The sequence below is a fragment of the Myotis lucifugus genome, unplaced genomic scaffold (assembly GCF_000147115.1).
Source record: "Myotis lucifugus unplaced genomic scaffold, Myoluc2.0 scaffold_11, whole genome shotgun sequence".
NCBI lineage: Eukaryota > Metazoa > Chordata > Mammalia > Chiroptera > Vespertilionidae > Myotis > Myotis lucifugus.
The window spans coordinates 3,925,635-3,947,574 of NW_005871059.1; the positions used below are offsets into that span (position 1 = coordinate 3,925,635).

The 21,940-nt window shown below is 38.7% G+C and overlaps 1 protein-coding gene across 1 annotated transcript in view; it reads right to left on the reverse strand.

Annotated features, from left to right (window-relative positions):
• Window positions 1–21,940, reverse strand: part of FRK (fyn related Src family tyrosine kinase) — an 85,837-nt gene that overhangs the window by 39,230 nt on the left and 24,667 nt on the right. Inside the window, exon 2 of the mRNA XM_006084377.3 lies at window positions 1,488–1,609. Within this exon, the coding sequence (XP_006084439.2) occupies window positions 1,488–1,609 (122 nt within the window). The remainder of the gene's footprint in view (window positions 1–1,487; window positions 1,610–21,940) is intronic.

Here is a 21,940-nt window from a genome sequence, read left to right on the forward strand (position 1 = left end):
GTCCCATAATACTCTACTTAGAGAGTTTCGGAATAGTCAACTGTAGCCTGGACATGATTCAAAGACATGATTGAGCTAATTCTACTTTTAGTTTGTTTTCCTCATGGAACTATTACTCTTCTATATTTTAATGACAATCTAAAACATTTAATTTACTTTTGCCTAGATAATGACTACCTAAGTTGATATGTATATAGTGGCAAAGCAAATAACAACCATGGATGCATTTAACATATACAAGAAATTCTCTTACAGCTCTTCTTATCATTAGACATTGAGATTTCAAAACTGTTTTTCTTTTTCTGAGAATGGAAATCAGAGCATCCTCCTCTAACTGGGCAGGGGGACTGAATCCATATGATTCTGTAATATCCTATTGACTCAGTGTCAGAATCGACAGAAACCAAAGGACAAAACCTGAAAAGCCTGCCTCAGTACCACTGCCCTTAATTCACTTCAGCTCTAATCCATCTGCCCTGATATTGGGACCATCAGGTCTGAGGAAGACAATGGACACCGAACACACACAGTCTGACCTTCGTTCAGGTCAAGTCAGAGTTCCCAGTACATGGGGCTCAGGACCTGTTTCCATATCAGGCTGCGCAGGCTGTCCTGATGTCCAGCTCAGTGAGCCAGGCAGACACAGCACGGCCCACGGACGTTCTGCTTAATAAACACTTGTTGCAGGACAATAGGGATAGAGGAAAGCAAAATCTCTTCTCCCAAAAGGCTACGTCTAGTTGGTGAAATAAAAGACATGCTTTAAAGGGGATGATAACACAAAGGACTGGCAATACAGAGGTCGGAGAAGGGCGAGGAGAAAGCCTCACAGGAGAGACGGACTGGAGTAGTCTCCAAGAAGGACACGCTGCAACCTTGGAACTTACACCAAGAAGCACACGTTCTTGAAAGCGGAGACAGGCACGCACCTGTCACTCTTAAAGATCCTTCTCGGGTCCTCTGCGCGTCTTTCCTAGAGCAGTGTAAGCTACACATGTACTTGACTCTGAGCTGAAAAACTACCTTTGACAAAATGTTACATGCCATGGAGTTAATTAAATGCATTTGCATTCAGCACTTCCATTCATTTTCCATTTATCAGGCAAAGACAAATGAAATGCAAAAAAAATGTACTATGCCAAGATCAATTTTGACAACAGTGTAGTGTTTGCTTCTTGCTTATTATTTCCCTAGACGGATAGGATCTTTGATAATGCAAGTGAGAAAACACAGCCAGACCCATGTTTTTTATTTCATATCTAGAGTGCATGTCTTTGAAACTGCTTATAGAAGACTTCTAACCACAGATAGAAATTTCATGCTAATTTTTATATTACTCTGGAGTGGCTCAGTAGATATAATGTTGGTACTATTATGAAGATAAGGAAATGGGTAAATTTGAAATTAGCATGTCCATATTTACACGGTAGGTCCATGACTACAGACTCTCAAACCGTTACTTAAATCACACAAAACAATGCCCATACCTGAAAGGGCGAAGCCTCCTTTCTCGCTTTCACTTTCTCTGATTAGAAAGGCACCCGTCTGATTTCCTGAGTATAACAGTTGATTTTCTGCATCCGCTCTCTTGATTGCTCCAAAGAACCACCTAAAAAGAGAAAGATGTAAACTGCAATTAACCAATCAACATTCTTTTTTCAAGGAGTGGGAAACGTTACAAGAAAGTATTCTTATATCAAAACTGTTTAATATTCTTTTTTTAATTGATTTTAGAAAGAAAGGAAGGGAAAGAGAGAGAGAAGCATCGATACTTAAGGTGATTTTTCAGGATGTCTATAACCTTCACAGAGGAGTCCTTAAAAAATTACAAACCAGGAATTCGGCGGCTACTGGCTCCCACATCCTTCTCACACCTGCATTCTGTCTGAAAGGTACTGCATCCTTCTGTCAAATCCACAGCCTCTGGATGAGTCCACCACATACACCTTCTGCATTTCATGCTCTAAAATTTCTCACCATCACTATGCAACTGTCCTCTGCCTCACTTAACACCTTCTAGATATTAGGAGGCAAGCATTCCAATCAAATGATTCATACATTTCATCTCAAGGTACGAACAATTACAAAATGCAGTTCTCTGGACATTCATTCATTTATTTCCCCACCCCCACCATAATGTGAGACAATTCTGCATGTTTAGGAGGAACTTATTAACATGAAGAAAACTTTCATCCAACGGGAGATTATGTTAAAAAAAAAGCTACTTCTGCCAGGGAAGTATCTTATTAGTGCCACCTCTACTTCTTATCTTTACCCCCTTATCCTTTCAGACAAATATTGGGGGAATATAAGAGCCAGATACCGAACACACAGGTTTGAGAATGGGATTAACCAACAAATGATTAACATTTGTTTTAATTTAAGTAAGGGTTTGAGAGTCTGTAGTCATGGACCTACTGTGTAAATATGGACATGTTAATTTCAAATTTTCCTATTTCCTTATCTTCATAATAGTACCAACATTATATCTACTGAGTCACTCCAGAGTAATATAAAAATTAGCAAATGAATTTTAATGTCAGAGCGAGTCTGAAATATATATCAAGTCAGTTGGCACCAACGTGGTAATAAGAGGAAGCTGAGAAAGCCTCTTTCACTAATGACCCCTCACTACAGGGTCATAAAGTTGATCTTTATCAGTAATGATTTTAGGTAAAACATTGATTTTTTTTCAGGAATCCCTATCTTTAAAAATGTAAACTCTTCAAGAAAGGAAATCCTGGCTTGAGGGAAGAAATGTAGGGTGTTCCCCCCAAAATGTTTATATACACTGAATAATTATAAAGGCAGTGTTTATTAAAAATACATTTCATTTTTCAAAACTGAGCTACTAGCTATTAAAGTATGTATACGTTTTTGAGGGACACCCTATACAAGCTGGGTGAGGAACTGCAGGCTGAGAGAGTACATACAAGCCATCAAAAATTGGTCCCAATCGGTTTGGCAGGTCATGGGTATTGGGGAATATGTGTGACATAGACGGAAGGAGGAGGGAGAAGATATTGAAAACAAAAAGAAACATTAAATATAAATATCACCTTCTAACGAATGCAAGGTGTTTGTTTACCACTTCCCCAATCATCCAATTGCAAGTTACATATTAACTGTATCAGAGAGGACATGCCAGATTATTTTGGAGTAATAAATAACTCCAAAAATTTCAGTGGGTTAAGGCAATTAAGATTTGTTTTGCACTCAGCTACATGTCCATTGAAGGTCATCTGGCGCGCTGCTCTATATCTATCTCCGGGTCTGCTGGAGAATGTCCACTGCCATACTTTCCTGATTGCCAAGGCGGGATTGGAAAATGTGTCAAATCACAGGCTGCTTCCTGGAGCTTCTATTTAAAGCTTCTATTCAGGAATGAGCTCACTGACAAGTAAATCCCATGATCATGCTTAAATGCAAAGGAATAGAAAGTGCAATACCACTCATAAGTCAGAGAAATCAAAACTTTTAGTGATAGGCTACACTAATGACTACCACCTGTCTGATGGCTATCATCAATAAATCAACAATCAACAAGTGCTAGCAAGGATGTGGAGAAAAGGGAACACTAGTTCACTGCTGTTGGGAATGCAGATTGGTGCAACCACTATGGAAAACAGTATGGAGTTTCCTCAAAAAAAAAAATTAAAAATGGAACTGCCATTTCACCCAGCGATCTCACTTCTGGGAATATATCCTAAAAATCCCGAAACAATAATCAAAAAGAATATATGCACTCCTATGTTCATAGCAGCGTTATTTACAATAGCTAGGATCTGGAAACAGCCCAAGTGCCCAGCAGTAGATGAGTGGATAAAAAGCTATGGGACATTTACACAATGGAATACTATGCAGCTATAAAAAAGAGGGATCTCCTACCCTTTGGACATCATGGATGGACCTGGAGACTATTATGCTACGTGAAATAAGCCAATCTAAGAAAGGCAGGTATCACATTATCTCACTAATTTGTGGAGTCTACTGAACAAAACAAATTGACCAACAAAATAAGACCTGAAGCACGGAGGCATGGAACAGACTGACATACCTTGATGTGGGAGTGGGAGTATAGGAGAGATAAACCAAAGAACTTATAAACTTATGTGTATAGCCGATGGACACGGACAATGGGATGGTAAAGTCATGGGGGGGTGGTATGGGCTGAGTGGAGGGGTGTAAAGGGGGGGTGGGGAAATGGGAGACATCTGTAATACTGTCAACAATTTTTAAAAAGTACAGTTTTTATCTGTGCTGGTAATTAGGACTAGTAGGTATACTAAGTATTAAAACAATGAAATACAGTTTTACACTGTTCAGGCTAGACAAAATTTAAAACTCACATTCAAACAATTAAAAACTCTCAATCAGTTAGTGGGAAAATGTGAAAGAAGAACCTTAATACATACCAGTGGCAATATAATTATGCAATACTAATTCAGAGAGCTATTTGTCAATACCTAGTAAAAGTGAATATTCATACACCACTCAATTTCACTTCTAGACTGTATGCTAAAAGAGATATGTTACAAGAACATCCACCGAAGAGTTCTAGCATTAAAAAATTGAAAATGACCTAAATGTCCATCATATGAAAATAGATAAATTTATAGATACAATGGAATACTATACATCAGTTAAAAATAAATTGTTGAAAGGCAAAAGGGAGTTGAGTGATACATTATAATGCAATTTACATCAAGTCTATGCAAAAGGAAGTTGAATGATACATCATAATGCCATTTATGTCAAGCTTATGAAACATATAAAAACACTATATATTTTTATGAATGCATAAAGGCTTAGTGAAAGGTAAGTGAATAGTTAAAATAATCAGACATTTTTTTAGACTCCATTTCCAGAAATGGCAAGATTTCTTTACACAAATATTTCAAGCAAAGAAGCAACAGGGATCAAATATACTAATCAATTCTATGCATTTTCCTGATTCTGAGTACATTGAGTATGCATTAAGATATTTGATCAATATGTAAATATGTATACAACTTTACAAGAATTACTATTTATCTAGCAGATTAAATTCTTAGAAGTATTATTATATCTCACATAGTGCATTATTCTCAAGAATAAATACTCCATTATATAAGTTTTATGTACATACATTACATTTGTATTTTGGATAATCAAGTCTACAAATGATGTATTTTCTCTGCCCAATTTATGTGTAAGCAAGCAGCTTTTGTAAATAAAATGACTAAGATATAATAATTTTACTATATTGGTCAAGAGGAACTCTATAACTTTTTAAAAATCCTTTCTGACTCGCCAATTCTGTATTCTTGTATAACAGATTAATACAATGACATTACAAGGCAAATCACACCATTACTGAATCCATAATAACAATAAAATGGATGGGCAGTATTTGGATACATCAGCTTACTCAACACTTGGAATTTTACTTGGCTGGGTCCCATCAGAAAGTGAGCATGAATAAAAATTTGTTTTCTGTCAGGATGTAGTGACATTATACTGCAATTGTTCATATTCAAAGATGACACGACTGCCATCGATTGCAATCACTAGAGCATGTGCTGCTCTAGGGACTTACGGGCAAAAAATAGTTCTTTCAGCCCTCTGCACATGTGAAAATTGTTCCTAATCTGTGGTTTGAGTCACTGTCATCCTCTTCTGTTCTGCCTTTTGGAGCCTATTCTGGAAGGACAAGCACATCCCAGGCCTGGCTGCCCGCCACAATCATTTCCAATGCTCTTGTTAAGCTGTAGTTCTTGTGAGCAGTAAACCGTTGGTGCGAGAAGGAATCATGGTGTTGCGGGAGGTTGAAAGTGTAACTCCTAGACCAGGAGCATTTGTCTCACGTGGAGACTTGTTAGAAATGAAAATGTGTAGGTTTCACTCCATTCCTACTGAGTCAGAAAGTCTGAGGATGGGGCCCTGCTATCTTAGTTTTCATGAATCCCCAAGTGAATCTGATGCATTCTAAAGTTTCAGAACTTCTGATGTACAGAAATAATCAAGATGTTAGAAAATTTCACAAGACAACTGAGAATAAGTTACAGTTTGGCATTACATGTGAAAAATTATCCAGTAAAATGACACCACACACACACACACACACACACACACACACACACTATTGATATTTAATGAAAATAATCTTTATTGCTGTGCCATACCTGCCATGAAAGAGATCTTGGTTAAGAACCAAATAAGGGAGGAGACCTGTAATAACCTATAACCTCAGAGAAATAAATGCTTAAATTAGATTAAAACAGAGCAAGAAGTATGTGACTAAATCAGGGGTGGGCAAACTTTTTGACTCAAGGGCCACAATGGGTTCTTAAACTGGACCGGAGGGCCGGAACAAAAGCATGGATGGAGTGTTTGTGTGAACTAATATAAATTCAAAGTAAACATCATTACATAAAAGGGTATGGTCTTTTTTTTTTTTAGTTTTATTCATTTCAAACGGCGGGCCGTAGTTTGCCCACGGCTGGACTAAATTCTAAGATTTGATTTATTTTGCAAACTCTCATCCAGTATCCATTGTGTATAAATTCTGCAGCACTGACAGAGAAAGATCTACAGGACATATCGTTCATGAAAAAGGATAAATTGCAGAGTAACAGGATTACTATAGTTTTATTTATATTTTAAGAACCAACAAACTAAAATTTATATGTGCTTATTTCTCTGAAGCTTAGTGAGAGATGATGAAATGATGACATTCTCTATAATTTAGACATTTACAATAAGGTGCAGCTTTATATCATGTTACAATTTATTTAAATACTTTAAAAATGAAGTCAGTCAGGAATATGCTACAAAAATCTACGATTTAAAGATTTGTACTATAAACTTTGGAAGTTAGATCTGATAGATACAAGAAAACTCTCAAAGGAATATGGAGCAAGTGATTGTGGATGAGCAGTGAAACCGATGGGAGATCAACCGTGACACAAGGGTATCAAATGTGAATGACTGAAGGGCAGCATACCTGGAAACATATTAGAAAACAGAGTATAATAATGGTTGGCATCTTCTTGGAAAACTTGTTTAAATTCCCTATGCCTGTGTATTTCCTCATATGTTAGTAGGAATAATAGTAACAACCCTGTAGGCTTGTTTTGAGGTCAAGAAAAATTAAATACGTAATGTGCTTGATGGCTAGCCACATCCATGCTCAATAGCACCTATTTGAAGAGAACTAATCTAAGGGAGAAAAGATATATTTGTTTTTCAACATGTTGGATTTGAGGTCATGGGGGAATATGAGATATATGTCCAGGATCACTTCTCTAAGTTTGTACTGAAAGTCTCCTTGCAAGTGACTGGCCTGCCAGTCTTGACGAGGACATGCTACCACCAGGTGGCAGCAGGCCATTTCACTAACCCAACAAGGCTAACTGAAGCTATATACTAGAAGCATATTCACTTTTATTTTACAAAAAAGACAAAATGAGTCTTTAACAAAAAACACCCAGAATTTATGCTGTGTTGCTTAGTATCAACATTTAAAGTATTTAGATATGGATCAAATTTTAGGGAAATCAACACAATTTTAGGCCCTCCACCATCTGGGCATCAACCATTTCTTCAACATTGTCTTCCCTACATCATCTCTCTGCTCCATCAAAATTCATATTCTTAACGCTATTTGTAGTGGCATTACTTACACTTGCCTACCCAGCATGCCTACAATACTCGATGACTACCCCTCTGTTTGGGCATGTAGCATACAAAAGCTAGTGCTGCATTAAAAAAATTTTTTTTATTTTAAATTATTCCCTGTGCACACTCGGAGCAGATCTTCCCAGCACAAAGACTGAGTCTGCTATAGGTCCCATATACCTGTTAGAGCAATTCAATAAATACTTATTGATGAAACAGTTAATACATTGTACCTGGATATGGGCATTTCATATAGTCTTTTTGTTTCTACGGAATGCTAAAGGATGCTAATGCCTGTGTTCTTGCGTAACCTTTTATTTGTGCCTGCCACACAGTTGGAGTGCAAAATGTTGAGGGGGAAATTTACATGCTCCTGTCCAGCTGCAGCACAGATTCCAATGTTAATTGGCCTCAGACCACAGATTCCAATCTGACCACTCTCTTCTCCCAAAGAGAACACGTGGCTATGAATGTAAAGATCACAAATGAAACTGACTTTTCTATCCCCCAAAACACAAGCGTATCGGGGCTTCACACATGTAAAGAATGTGTGATAAAGTACCTGAGCTACGACTTACGGTCACATAGAAACCAGGAAGTTCCTTGCTGGCATCACTTGATAAAGATTTTTTGGTTGCTGTTGTTCACCTCTATAAGCATCATAAAAGGGGAATTTTGAAGGAATTTCCTTAAAGAGGAAGTAAGGTAAACGAGCTGGTAACTTTACCAGTGTGGATGGTAAGGTGTTCCATGTTTGTGAAAGAATCTGATTATAACCTAGAAAAATGCCTAACTTCACAACACACCACAGGTAGATGTGACAGACCACTTAGTCTCTTGCCCCCCAAAATGTTATTTCCTTTCATAAATCATTTTCTTTCTAGCCCCAGGAAGAAAAAACAAAAACAATTTTTAAATGTACTTAAAGAATGATATTATCTCATCTTGCTGTATTTAGGCATAGAGTATTATTTTTTTATTTTTTTATTGACTACCTCCTGCACACCCCCTGCTGAGGATTGAGCCCACAACCCAGGCTTGTGCCCTTGACAGGAATCAAACCCGGGACCCTTCAGTCCGCAGGCTCTGAGCCAAACCAGCTAGGGCTAGAGTGTTCTTTTAAAAATGTACAAAATAACTTGTTCTTTGCTGGTTACCTTCATGGAATAAACAAGACCAAATGCTGAGTTCCATCAGGTGGTAGTCTGTGCCTGCATCCTGCTCCAGATGGGTTAATAATAGCATACTTTGGACTAGGCAGCCCATCCTGGGTTTCCCAGATCCACGTTTCTCTAGCAAATAGAATAAAAGGGGGGGTTCCTTCTTTTCTTTCTTCCTCTCTCTCTCTCTCTCTCTCTCTCTCTCTCTCTCTCTCTCTGCCTATACCAGAGATGATATTCAAAATATTTTATGACTGACACAGCACATGTACCCTTCTTCACAATAGACACCAGCAAAAGTAGGAACTTATGTCTATGTTTTAGCATGGCACCAATCATTTTAACACTAAATGATGCCCTGTGTCATCACTTACTTTCATTAAATCCTGTATCCCAAAATAAGCAATAGTAAACATCTTAAATGTATCTTAACCTTCATATTACTCTACCCAGTAATATGGATATAGTTGTACATGTACTTTCTATACTGCAATATATCAGTAACATTTATTTCATACTAACTATATGGATAAAAGATCTTTAAAAAGCAAAAGAGCAAAAGAAGAGTATATTCCTTTTCTTTTGAGAATCTTAGAGAATCAAGGTAGGAATAAAAGTGATAAAACAACAAAAAGAACATTTAATTGTCAAGGGTGTGCAGTCAGAGAAATAGACAACCAACAGTGTATCGATGAATGAAGCCTTCATAAAGAAAACACACTGAATAAAGATTTCAAAGAAATGAAGGTCAAAGGTGAAGAACCACAAAGTCTCTGTAAGCAGATTGGTATGGTGGGCAATGGTGGGGGAAGAGAGGTCATTAAAGGAAAAAGCAAGAAAATATAGTTCTTTGAGGTTTATAGGTAATTCCATGTGGAAATTACTAATTCCATAAGAGAAGTAGGTCTTTGGCAAAATTTAAAAAGTACATTAAGAGGATATTAAGATATCTCATTTAAGATTTAATAAAGTAGAGGATTTTGAGTTCTGGGCTTATCAGCAAAAAATGACATAAAAATTTGACTTGTTCTTTAAAAAATGTCTAATGAAAAAATATAGGACGTGAAAGTGTGGAGAGTGAAAGCAAGGAAGAATTATTCTATGAGAGGAAGACAGAATTTTAGAGCTAGAAAGAAATTTCTACGAAGGTCCATGAGTAAATCTCTAAAACTTATTGTAAATGTGTTTTAATGAGAACATGCATTTTTCAGGAGGGGGGAATCTGGTGTTTCATTAAAATCCCAATGATGCCTGTGACAGAAAATACTCATCTCCTTCAATTAGGCTGAGTGTTTTTTCCAGGTTCACACAGCAGCTGGTGACGAAGCTATAACCATAACCTACCATCATAAAATTAATCCACTCATTCATTTTTCATTCAACAATTACTTATTGAGCACCTACTATGTGCCAGGCACTGATCTCATTTGCAGAACTACAGCAGTAAATGGAACAGACAACATGTCCTGCTTTTGTGGAGCTCACAGATAATGGGGAAAGACAGACAATACACAAAATAAATGAGTAATGGTACACTGTGTTCAAAGGTGACAAGTTCAAAGGGAAAAAATGAAGCAGAGTAAGGAAGGGGGAGAGTGCCTTTTTAAAATCATTCTTAGTGAGCAGCGATATGTACCAGGTGGAATTCCAGAAGGTTTTCCTAAAGTCAAAGTAATCAGGAGAATAAATGGAGCCATGGAAACAGATTGGATAGAAACGCTGAGAGGCGTGCACAAGTGAGAATCATAATCCACGCTAGGACTGAAGCCAATATCCAGATTTCTCCACTGCAGCTTGGCCAAGACCTATTAGCATTTTTTCTAATTAAGAAATAAACAATGTCCATCAACTTCACTCATTTTTATCACTGATGTTTATGGAAATGCAAAACACCAGAAACTATAAGTATCCTCCTAAGAAGGGGGCTATGGCTCTTCAGCCAAAGAAAGCGAGTAATCTGTTTAACAGGAAGAATACCGTTTGATGAAAAATAACTATACATAGAATAGAAATAATATTTGTGATTACGGTAGAATAATTTAGGTAGGTTTTCTTCATGGGTATCTCTTAAATCCATGTAAAATTTAAAATGTTTAAATGAAATTGCTGTTCACACTTGGAAAACATAATGAAGAACAAATCTCTTTTGTCTAATCTTAATCCATATGCACATACACACAGACACACACACACACACACACAATGTGAATATGTGGATGCATTGGTGTGTGTGCCTGTGTGTGTTTGTCTGTGTGTGTGTGTGTGTATGTGTGTGTGTGTGTGTGTCTGTCTGTCTGAAGCTACCTTCACAGATGTGTACTAGTTGCGCTGCCTTTTTAGGGGTTTGAATGAAGCAGATATCCCCAGGCAGATAAGGGGTGAGACACAGAGCCTATTAAAAGCCATAATGGTCACACCCATTCCTTTTCCTTTCTATTTTTTAAAAAGTTTGACCCCCTAAACATTGCTATCATTAATATTTACCAATACAAATGCCAGCATTAATGACTGGAGGTTGTTTATAGCCCACGGAAATGCCACCCACTGGACTTTGAAATGGTAGAAGCTGAACGCATCTACAAAGCAGGTTGTTCTGGTGAAAAGGAAAGTCAGAAGCAGTGCCAGAAAATACACCTTTTGTTTTCAGTGTCAACAAGCTATTTGTCAGGAAACAAAAGAAAGGCTCCACCAGCCCTGGGGGATTTTTCTGAAACCTGAAAGTTAGTTTTCTGCCTGATTTTGCTTAGAATTAGAGGGCAAGGCGGTTGTGCAAGTATATCACAGCCTCACTCCCAGGAACTGTTATGGGGAAAGGCTACCTGAGAAAAGGGAAAGTACACCCCCCCTAGCCCCGTTGCTGTCCCATTCCAACACACACACACACACACACACACACACACACACACACACACACACACACCAGCACTACTGAACTTCCTCTAGGGCCTCAGTTCTCCACTCCAGTGTTTGCTGGGCATCCCCGGGAAGAGTGTGTGCCAGGCAGATGCTTAGGTAGCAGGTGGAGCCCAGGAAGGTGCAGGCCCCAGTGCAGCGGAGAATTCTGAGGCAGGGAACCCGGCACTGCGTTTGGAAAAGCACAGCCCCGTTTTTTGAGGGAGGGGCTTCCTCTCACCTTGGCTATCACCCACCCCAAACCTTTGTTCTTTCTGGTCCTCTCTGCCCCACACTGGACGCTACTCTCTTATTTGTCAACCCAGACGAAACATTATAAATTGTGTCCAAATTTTGAGTAAAGTTTGTGAAGAGCAAAGATTTAAGCACAACCTAGACTAGAAAACAAGTTCAAACACATATCAGAAAACTTTTTACAGAAATTTAATACTCTGTCCCCAGACAGGGAATTTCCCATCCTTTCCCCAGGCCCAGGGCTCCCTGCCAGGTTGCTGAGGCTCACTCCTCTTTTCTTCCTCATGCCTCCCGACCAGGCTTTTACACCAACCACCGCCCCCCTCCCCCCCTGCTTTTATACACAATGCAATTTGCTCCTCCACCCACCCTCACTCCGAACTAGATCCTGGGCCTCCTTCTGTACATTCCGACAGAAGTGAAATTGTTCTGCTCAGTAAAGGCCAAGTCTTGATTCTCAACAGCATAAACAGCCAGAGCTTTGAAAATAGCATTTTCTCTAGTGAATCAAATCTTCAGGTGGAGCGCCTCTCCCACCCTTGTCCAAGCAGAAGGCAGCACTGGAATTCTGCAATACTGTTGCTATCAGGAGCAAGGTCACACCGAGAATAAGAGTGAAGGGGCAGAGTTTCTTCCAGTTATATTCATGCTTCAAATCATGCAGTTTTATTAAAATCACACATTTCTATAATATCTGCTCTTTCATAAGAGGATAAACTCTAATGATACACAACATAAATGTTATCCATAAATAGCATGTCAACTAGTTGTATTACAAGGGTATGTTCTAAGAAAATAAGCCTGCCTGGATGGCCACCTTTCTAATTAGCAAATTGCAAATAAATAAGGTTTCATTTCATAAATTTCAAAGACTTTTCCAGGTACTAAGATGCCAAGCTAACTTCTTTACCCGGGATTAACTGAAGAAAGAACTCAATGAGATACACAGATTTTGGTAAATTCTGACCTATCAGCTGCGACCCAGAAAGAGTCTTTTGAATCTTACAGATTTGCAAAGACCTGCTGTTGGAATGAGAACACAGGACAGGAACATCCTAGAGCCTGGAATTGGGACCCCAAAAAGGCCTGAGGAACAGGCTTTTGCAAGTATAAGGGATGGTAGATTCAGTCCATGAGACTTCCTTCCCACTTACTCGTCCTTTGGATTGCAACTCAAGTCTTGAGCTTGGAAATCCTTTTTCCGACCAGCTGAGTTGGAGCACCGTGTTCCTTTCCTTCACACTACTTTCCTTGGTTTCCTTTTTCCAGTAGTATTGTGGTTAGTTCCTACTTCCCCACTATATTTGTAAGTTCCAAGAGAACAAAACCCTAATTTTGCTCATCACAGCAATTCTCAGAGCCTAGCATAGCACTCTCAATAAATACCTTGAAATGAATACAGGAGTGAATTAAATGATTATTTTGGAATGTGAGTCTTACAGTTAAAAGTTAAAGCTGTCAGAATAACTTCAAAACACAGGAAAGGAATATAGAGAGAATCGTCTGAAGGTTTGGAACAGAGAGCAAAAGAAGATCAATTTTTTATCAGTCATGAATATCCTCACAGCCAATCAGGTGATCATAGTCTTAAAGGGAAGTGACAGCAGTAACAATCACAGTAAAGATAACATTTGGCTTCCACTTTATAATTCACATTGTCATTACCTACATTATGACATTTATTCTCATGGCAAATCTTGGAGTAGTCAGAGCAGGTGCTTCAATATCCCCATTTTGTGGAGGAAGAAATTAGAACTGAGAGAAATTGCATGACTTGCTCAAGTCATGCATGTAATAAACAGTTACAATGTGCTGGCAGATGTGCAAAGCAGTTCCATGTGACCTCTCTAAAATTGTGCAGAACATGGAGTGAAAATATGGACTTGTTCTCAACTCATAATTTTACAGAGAGGGTCAGAAATATAAATAAACCATTGCATAAAGAGGAACCCCAGGTTGAAAATCAAGAGTTATCAAAAACTTTACACCTAGTTTGGCCGGCATGGCTCAGTGGTTGAGTGTCGATCTATGAACCAGGAGGTCACGGTTTGATTCCCGGTCAGGGCACATACCAGGGTTGTGGGCTCAATCCCAGTGTGGGGTGTGTAGGAGGCAGCTGATCAATGATTCTCTCTCATCGTTAATGTTTCTGTCTCTCTCTCCCTCCCCCTTCCTCTCTGAAATCAATAAAATAAAATACATGAAAAAATTTAGACCTAAATTCATAGAATACTGCCCCACAATGTGACCTTAATAAAAACTGGGATGTTTGGTGGTACATACTTTTATGTGTGAGTGAATACGCTACCTTTTTTATACCCCCCTGAGAAAATGTTAAACAGGGTAAATCATTGGTTTGAACTAGTGTAACAGGTCATATATTTTCATTTTTAATTTTTAAATTTCTCTTCACTGATTTTCCAGAAACAAAAAAGTCACGTGAGGAGATTTACTCATTATTATCATTGATATTTTGCCTGAAAAAAAATATTATATACAGTACGAAGAATAAATCACTTTCAATAGTTATGACTTACTACAGTCAAATTTTCAGGTTTTAAAAATGTTCTCACAGATATACTTTTATGAAGTTATATAGTAATTCCTGTTTGTTGTTTAGGGGTAGGCTTGGTTGCATAAGAATCAAATTTTGAAAATGAAAGCCAAATAAGATTTAAATAAATATTTAAATAAGTAAAACGATCCTAAAATTTTAGATGATATTATAAATATGAATTATGAGGCTTAAAAAAAGCTTTTCTAAAATATCATTAAAAATTAATCAAACATTTCAAGTATGAAACAAAGTTATCACTTATTCTTTCTATAGACAATGGCATTACAAAATCATTATCACATAAAAAGTCAAAGAAAATAAAGTAAAAAAATGTAGGGGGAAATTTATAGAGAAGGCAATTCATTAATATTTTACTATTGTTATAATGTTTATTATTTGTCAGCTTCCTTAAATAGCTAGCAGTGATTTCTTCTTCTGCTCTAGATAAATATTCCCCCCTCCTACTAAATTTTGTCCACACAGTATTGTCTAAAAGATAATCTCCCCCTCCAAATTATATTAGCTGTAGGCCAGAAAACATAGATCTACCCTTGTTCAGAAATACTCTCTGACATAGGAATGCTCAATGACAAGACACAATTTCCCCATCTTCTTGAGTGCATATATGCACTCATACTGGACATTTTAAAACTTTGCATTATAGAAATTTTCAAACATATTTCTAAATGAAGAGAATAGTATAATGACCCACATTTCCCCAACAACCAACTTCAATAATTATCAATATATTTGTAATCTTATTTCTTGTAGTATATGCTTCATTGATCTAAATACAAATGGTTTCCAAAATTTGTTTGGAAAATTGGAGTTAACAAAAAGAGCTACTAAAACTTCAATGGTTTCATGGTAGTTTTTTAAAGTGATATTTTATGATCAATTAAATTTTAGAAAATCAAATTATTCTTGTTCTTGGAAACTAAAGAATGGACTTTTAAATGTTATAAATGCTAAGAAACATCTAAAATGAAAAATATTGAAATAAATATTTATTGAGACTTCTATAAGCTAGGAATAAAAGAGACAGACTATGTTTACTTATAAGTTTATATTATACTTGGAAAAACATACATGTACACCAGTATAAAAAGAACAATAAGACAAAATATATAAACTCCCTAACCATACCATACATCATTTTGTTATCAGGTAATTGGAAAAACATATTTTTAAAAGAAATGATTCATAATTGACAGGTATGGTCAATATGTCAATGGTGCAGACAAAATTTCACATATAATGTCTGAGAAGGCAGAGACTATGCAAAAAAAACCTATGCAGTACAATATATACTGCATACTTCCACCTTCAAATTAAAGTGCTACTTTTAGGAGTTCAGTTTGACAAGTAAAGAACAAGGACTTCATGCCTCATGATATCTCTATGCTGCCTAAAATCTTCACGACCATTGTATATAATTACTTGAAATTAAATTTACAGCAATAATTATGTCACTTTAAATACCCAAAGTAACATAAGGAAAAGTAGAATATCTTAATAACCTTACATTTATTAAAGAAATTATATTTATAACTTAAAACTATCCCACCAAGAAAACTTCATATCCCCTGGGCTTCACAGGTAAGTTTCACCAAAATTTAAGGAAGAAACAATATAAATCTTACACATAAACTTTGACCAAGAAGACAGAATATTTTCCAATTTATTTTATGAGGTCAGAATCAGCCTGATATCAAAATTAAAGACATTTCAAGAAAAGAAAATTACAGAATATAGCTCTTATATGCACAGAAGCAAAAATCCTTAAAATATTTTAGTAAGTCAAATTCACAAATATAGAAAATAAAAAATAAATCACAATTAAGTAGGGTTTATCCCAGGAAGAAAGTTGCTTTATATTTAAAATCAATGTAATTGACCATGTTAATAGACTAAAATGAAAAACTATATAATTAGCTCAATAAATGCAGAAAATACTTTTGAAAAATTCAACATCTAATCATGATTAAAAGTAAAAACACTTCATAAATTTGAAAAAGAAGAAAATTTCCTCAATTTGTAAATGGGCAACAACAACAACAGAAACCCTTCACCTAACATTATACTCAATGGTGAAATAAGAACGAATCAGATAGGGGAGGGTGGCATAGGTAAACACCTGAACTTGCTGCCTCTCACAACCACATCAAAACTACAACTAAAAGACAAAAAGGATATCATCCAGAACCATGGGAAGGCAAGCTGAGTGGAAGTCCGACAACTAGAGGAAAAGAGAAAAGCACATCTAGACTGGTAGGAGGTGCAGAGGTGTGGAAGAGCGGAGGTACGGAGGCGTGCAAAATGGACTGGCAACTGGGTACGCTGTGTCTTTTTCAATCGGGAGGGAGATACAAACTCCCAACTGCTCTGAATTCCAGTTCCTGGTGAGACTGTAGGGACCCAAACTCATACGGGGAGAAACTAGACTGTCTGGCATCAGGCCAGAATACGAGGGCAGCTTTCTCTCAGAGGTGCTCACAACATTCATTGTTCCTACACGGGGCCTCAGGACACAGAGACCCAGGGACCTATCCGGGGCAGGGCCCACGGGCAACCACTGCTGTTTGTACTACCCTGTGATTCCCTGAGACCCCGTCCCACCCAATTTACAACCCCACCCAAGCTGTGTGCAGAGGCTTTTGCATATGAATGGCCTGGCCTTTTGCAATCTAAAACCTAACAAACTACAGCTGGGTCAAAAAATCCCAGAGCTTCCAAAAGAAGGCCTAAGGCTCCTCAGCTGTCTGAATTGCTTCACAGCTGTGCCTCATCTGGGCACCTCCAAACCCCAAACAAAGAGGAGGAATCTGCAGATCTCTCTGTAGCTCCTGCTGGGTGGCCTCAGGCAGTGGCTGACTTTTCACCTCCTTGGAGATCCAAAAGCCAGTGTACCCAGTGGTCGGAGTGAGACCACACCAGATTACAACTCTTCAGATCCAAAAGAGACACACTCAGGGGGCAGACTCAGTGAGCATCAAAGCCCCACTGAAGCAAGTCGTGCCCCATAAGGGTATTTTCAGCACAGCAGTTCTCCCATTGTAGACAGAACTAATCCTCACAGCCAATTGGTCTGGAGGTCAATTCCTCCCAGTGATACCAACAGCAATCAAGGCTTAACTACAACAAGACTGTGCACACAGCCCACAAAGGGGTGCACCAAGAGTGTCCACCTCAGGTGACTAGGGAGGCTGAGCCACTGGGCCCTATAGGACACCTAGCACACAAAGCCACTCTATCAACAAAGGGAAACAGCCAAAATGTGTAAACAAAGAAACATGTCACAAATGAAAGAAATGGAGGAAAGCAAACTACTGGATATAGAGTTCAAAACCATGGTTATAAGGTTACTCAAGAATCTTCTAGAAACCTCCAAGAAATTTAGTGAGACCCTCTAGGATATGAAAAAGGACCAATTAGAAATTAAGCATACACTGACTGAAATAAAGAATAATATACAGAGATCCAACAGCAGACTACATGATCCCAAGAATCTAGTCAAAGATTTGAAATACGAAGAGGCAAAAAACACCCAACCGGAAAAACAAAAAGAAAAAAGAATCCAAAAATATGAAGATAGTGTTAGGAGTCTCTGGGACAACTTCAAGTGTACCAACATCCGAATTATAGAGGTGCCAGAAGAAGAGAGAGAGCCAGATATTGAAAACCTATTTGAAGAAATAATGACAGAAAACTTCCCCTACCTGCTGAAAGAAATAGACTTACAAGTCCAGGATGCACAAAGAACCCCAAACAAGAGGAATCCAAAGAGGACCACACCAAGACACATCATAATTAAAATGCCAAGGGCAAAAGAAAAAGAGAGAATATTAAAAGCAGCGAGGGAAAAACAGTTAGTTACCAACAAGGGAGTACCCATATGACTGTCAGCTGATTTCTCAACAGAAACTATGCAGGCCAGAAGGGAGTGGCAAGAAATACTCAAAGTGATAAATAGCAAGAACCTACAACCAAAATTACTCTACCCAGCAAAGCTCTCATTCAGAATTGAAGGTCAGATAAAGAGCTTCACAGATAGGAACAATCTAAAGGAGTTCATCACTGCCAAACCAGTATTATATGAAATGCTGAAGGGGATATATATATATATATATATATATATATATATATATATATATATGCCTAAGTGACCATCGCAACTGAATGGACGACCGAACAGGCTGTGTGGGGCGACCAGGCCCATGGGGGGGAAGGGGGGGGGGGTGAGGTGCAACAAGGTTGGCAGAGGAGGGCAGTGAAGGGTGACCAGGTCGGCATGGGGAGCAGTAAGGGGTGACCAGGCTGGCGGGGGGGCAGTAAAGAGTGACCAGGCCAGTGGGGTGGGCAGTTAGGGGTGATCAGGCTGGCCAGGGGGGAGCAGTTGGGAGCGACAAGGCTGGAAGGGGGGACATTTGGGGGTAACCAGGCCAGCAGGGGGCAGTTAGGGGCAATCAGGCAGGCAGGCAGGTGAACAGTTAGGAGCCAGTGGTTCCAGATTGTGAGAAGGATGTCTGAGGGGTCCCAGATTAGAGAGGGTACAGGCTGGGCTGAGGGAACCCCCCCTCCTGTGCACAAATTTTGTGCACCGGGCCTCTAGTTCTTTAAGAAGAGGAAGAAGAAGAAAAAGGTAATGATAAAAATTATGAACAACAAAGTGACAACAAATACATATCTATCAACAAGTGAATCTAAAAATCAAGTGAATAAAAAATATGATGAACAGAATAAACTGGTGAATATAATAGAATCGGGGCCATAAAAAGGGAGTGACAACTCTCAGGGGGAAAGGGGTGTGGGGGTGTGGGAAGAGACTGGACAAAAATCGAACACCTATGGACAAGGACAATGGGGGCGTAAGGGCATGAGGTGGGGCGGGAACTGGGTGGAGGGTAGCTATGGGGAGAAAAAAGAGGAACAACTGTAATAATCTGAACAATAAAGACTTAATTAGAAAAAAGAACGAATCAGAGGTACAAGCAGTAATATACATTGAAGGAGACAAAGTTTGCAGTTAGACAACTTTACTACTGATTAAAACAGAAAGCCAATAATTCTCAAAAGAATGTGATAAAATCTAGGGTAGCTACGACAATATCCTGTATTCAACCAAAAATTAGCAATATTGCAAAAAAAACAAGAAAGTGAGATTCATACTCAGGAATAAAATTGCAGTCAATAGAAATTAATTCCAGGTAGGCATAGAGGTTGGGTTTGAAAATGGGCAAAAGACTGGAACAGACGCTTCATAAAAGAAGATATAAGACTGGCCAACATGCACAGGAAGAGTTGCTCAACACCATTAGTCATTGAGGAAAGGCAAATTAAAACCACGGTGAGATATTTCCTACCCAGTAGAATGGCTAAATTCTCAAACACTGATTATACCAAACATTAGCAAGGTAATAAAGCAGCTCTCACATGTTGTAAGAGTATAAAAAAGTACATCCCCTTTGGAGAACTACTTGGCAATATTTACATACATTTACCCTCTGACACAGCAATTTCACTCTTGGGTATTTACTTAAGAAAAGTGAAAGCATATGTCCTCAAATAGACTTGCACAATAATGTTGATAGCAGTTTCACTTATAATGGTCAATACTGGGAAACAAGCCAAATGTCCATCCACAGAATGAGAGACTCAAATGTATAGCCATACAATGAACTAGTATTCAGCACTAAAAAATCAAACTCATGATACATGTAACAACATGGTTGCATTAAAAAATTATTATGATGAGCAAAAGGAAGAAGACACAAAAAAGTAAATGTTTATGATTGTATTTATATAAAGTGCCAGAATAAACAAAACTAAGCTCTGATGATAGAAATCACAACAGTGTTTGTCCAGGGAAGGGAAAGGGGGAGTCTGAAAGGAATTATAAGGGAACTTTCTGAGATGGTGAGAATGTTCTATATCTTAATTGTTGTGTTGTGTATATAGGTGCATACATTTATCCCACTTCATCCAAATATAAGCTTAAGATCTGTGCATTTTACTCTATATAAACTACTAGAGGTCCGGTCCACAAATTCGTGTACCAGTGGGGGTCCCTCGGCCTGGCCTGGAGGATCGGGCCCAAACCGGCTCTCCGACATCCCCCAATGGGTCTCAGATTGCAAGAGGGCACAGGCCAGGCCAAGGGACCCCACCGGTGCACGATCAGGGCCAGGGAGGGACACGAGAGGTTGGCCAACTGGGGAGGGACCGCGGGAAGGCTCCGGGGTGTGTCTGGCTCGCCTCACTCAGTTCTGCAGGAAGCTCACCTACCAGTTGCAGTGTCTTCCCCCTGGTGGTCAGTGCACATCATAGCGACTGGTGGACCAGTCGACTGTCTGTCCCCTGGTGGTCAGTGCATGTCATAGCAAGCAGTTGAGCGGCTTTAGCATATAATTAGCATATTACGCTTTGATTGGTTAAATGACCTACCAGATGACCGGACACTTAGCATATTAGGCTTTTATTATATAGGATACTTCACAAAATTAATTTTTTAGAAACTATACTAGGTTGTTTTTATAATCCAAACATTTGCTTAATTAGACTTGAAAATACCCAGATTGGCATTTGTGAAAAAGATTCAAATGGAAAGTTTGACCTCAGAAATCTCCCTTCCATGGGCACCTGAGATGTCCCTCCCTGCCTCCTCCTTGTATTAGAAGGCTCTGTGTGAATATAACTGCTACCTTAGGGTCCTATTCTCAGCTGAGGGCTGGGAATGGGAATGTGAGTCACTTGAGGATATTAATATCTGCTACCCTGGTGAGACAGCTATCCTTTTGAAAAAGATATTCTGAAGAGGGGGCTTTAACTCAAAGGACAGCAAAAATGTCAGACTTCATGAATAGGAGGAACTGGGATTAGTGAGCCACCAAAACATCTATTAAATGATACTACAGAGACTCCCTCTGTTTCTTTGTTTATAAAGGTACTAGAGGCCTGTTGCATGAAGAGATTCATGCAATAGGCCTTCCCTTCCATTGGCTGCTGGCACTGGTTTGCCTCTAGCACCTGGGACCCAGGCCTTCGCTCTGGCCGGGCTCATGCCGGAGCCAGCCCTGGAGCCATCAGGCTTCGCTGCTCCAGCCCCGGGGCCATCAGGCTTCACTCTGCCGCTTGGAGCCTACATATGCAAATTAACCGCCATCTTTGTTGGGTTAATTTGAATACTCTCCTGATTGGCTGGATAGCGTAGCGAAGGTACGGTCAATTTACATGTTTGTCTATTATTAGGTAAGATGGATATTCACAACTTCCAGAGGACTAGTTGAGGATCAAAGCCCAGAGTCAAAAAAGTAAATATCTAATCTATAATATATTATGCAAAATTATGCTTCTGGTCACTTCTTTTTTTTAAAATATTTTTTATTGATTTTTTACAGAGAGGACGGGAGAGAGATAG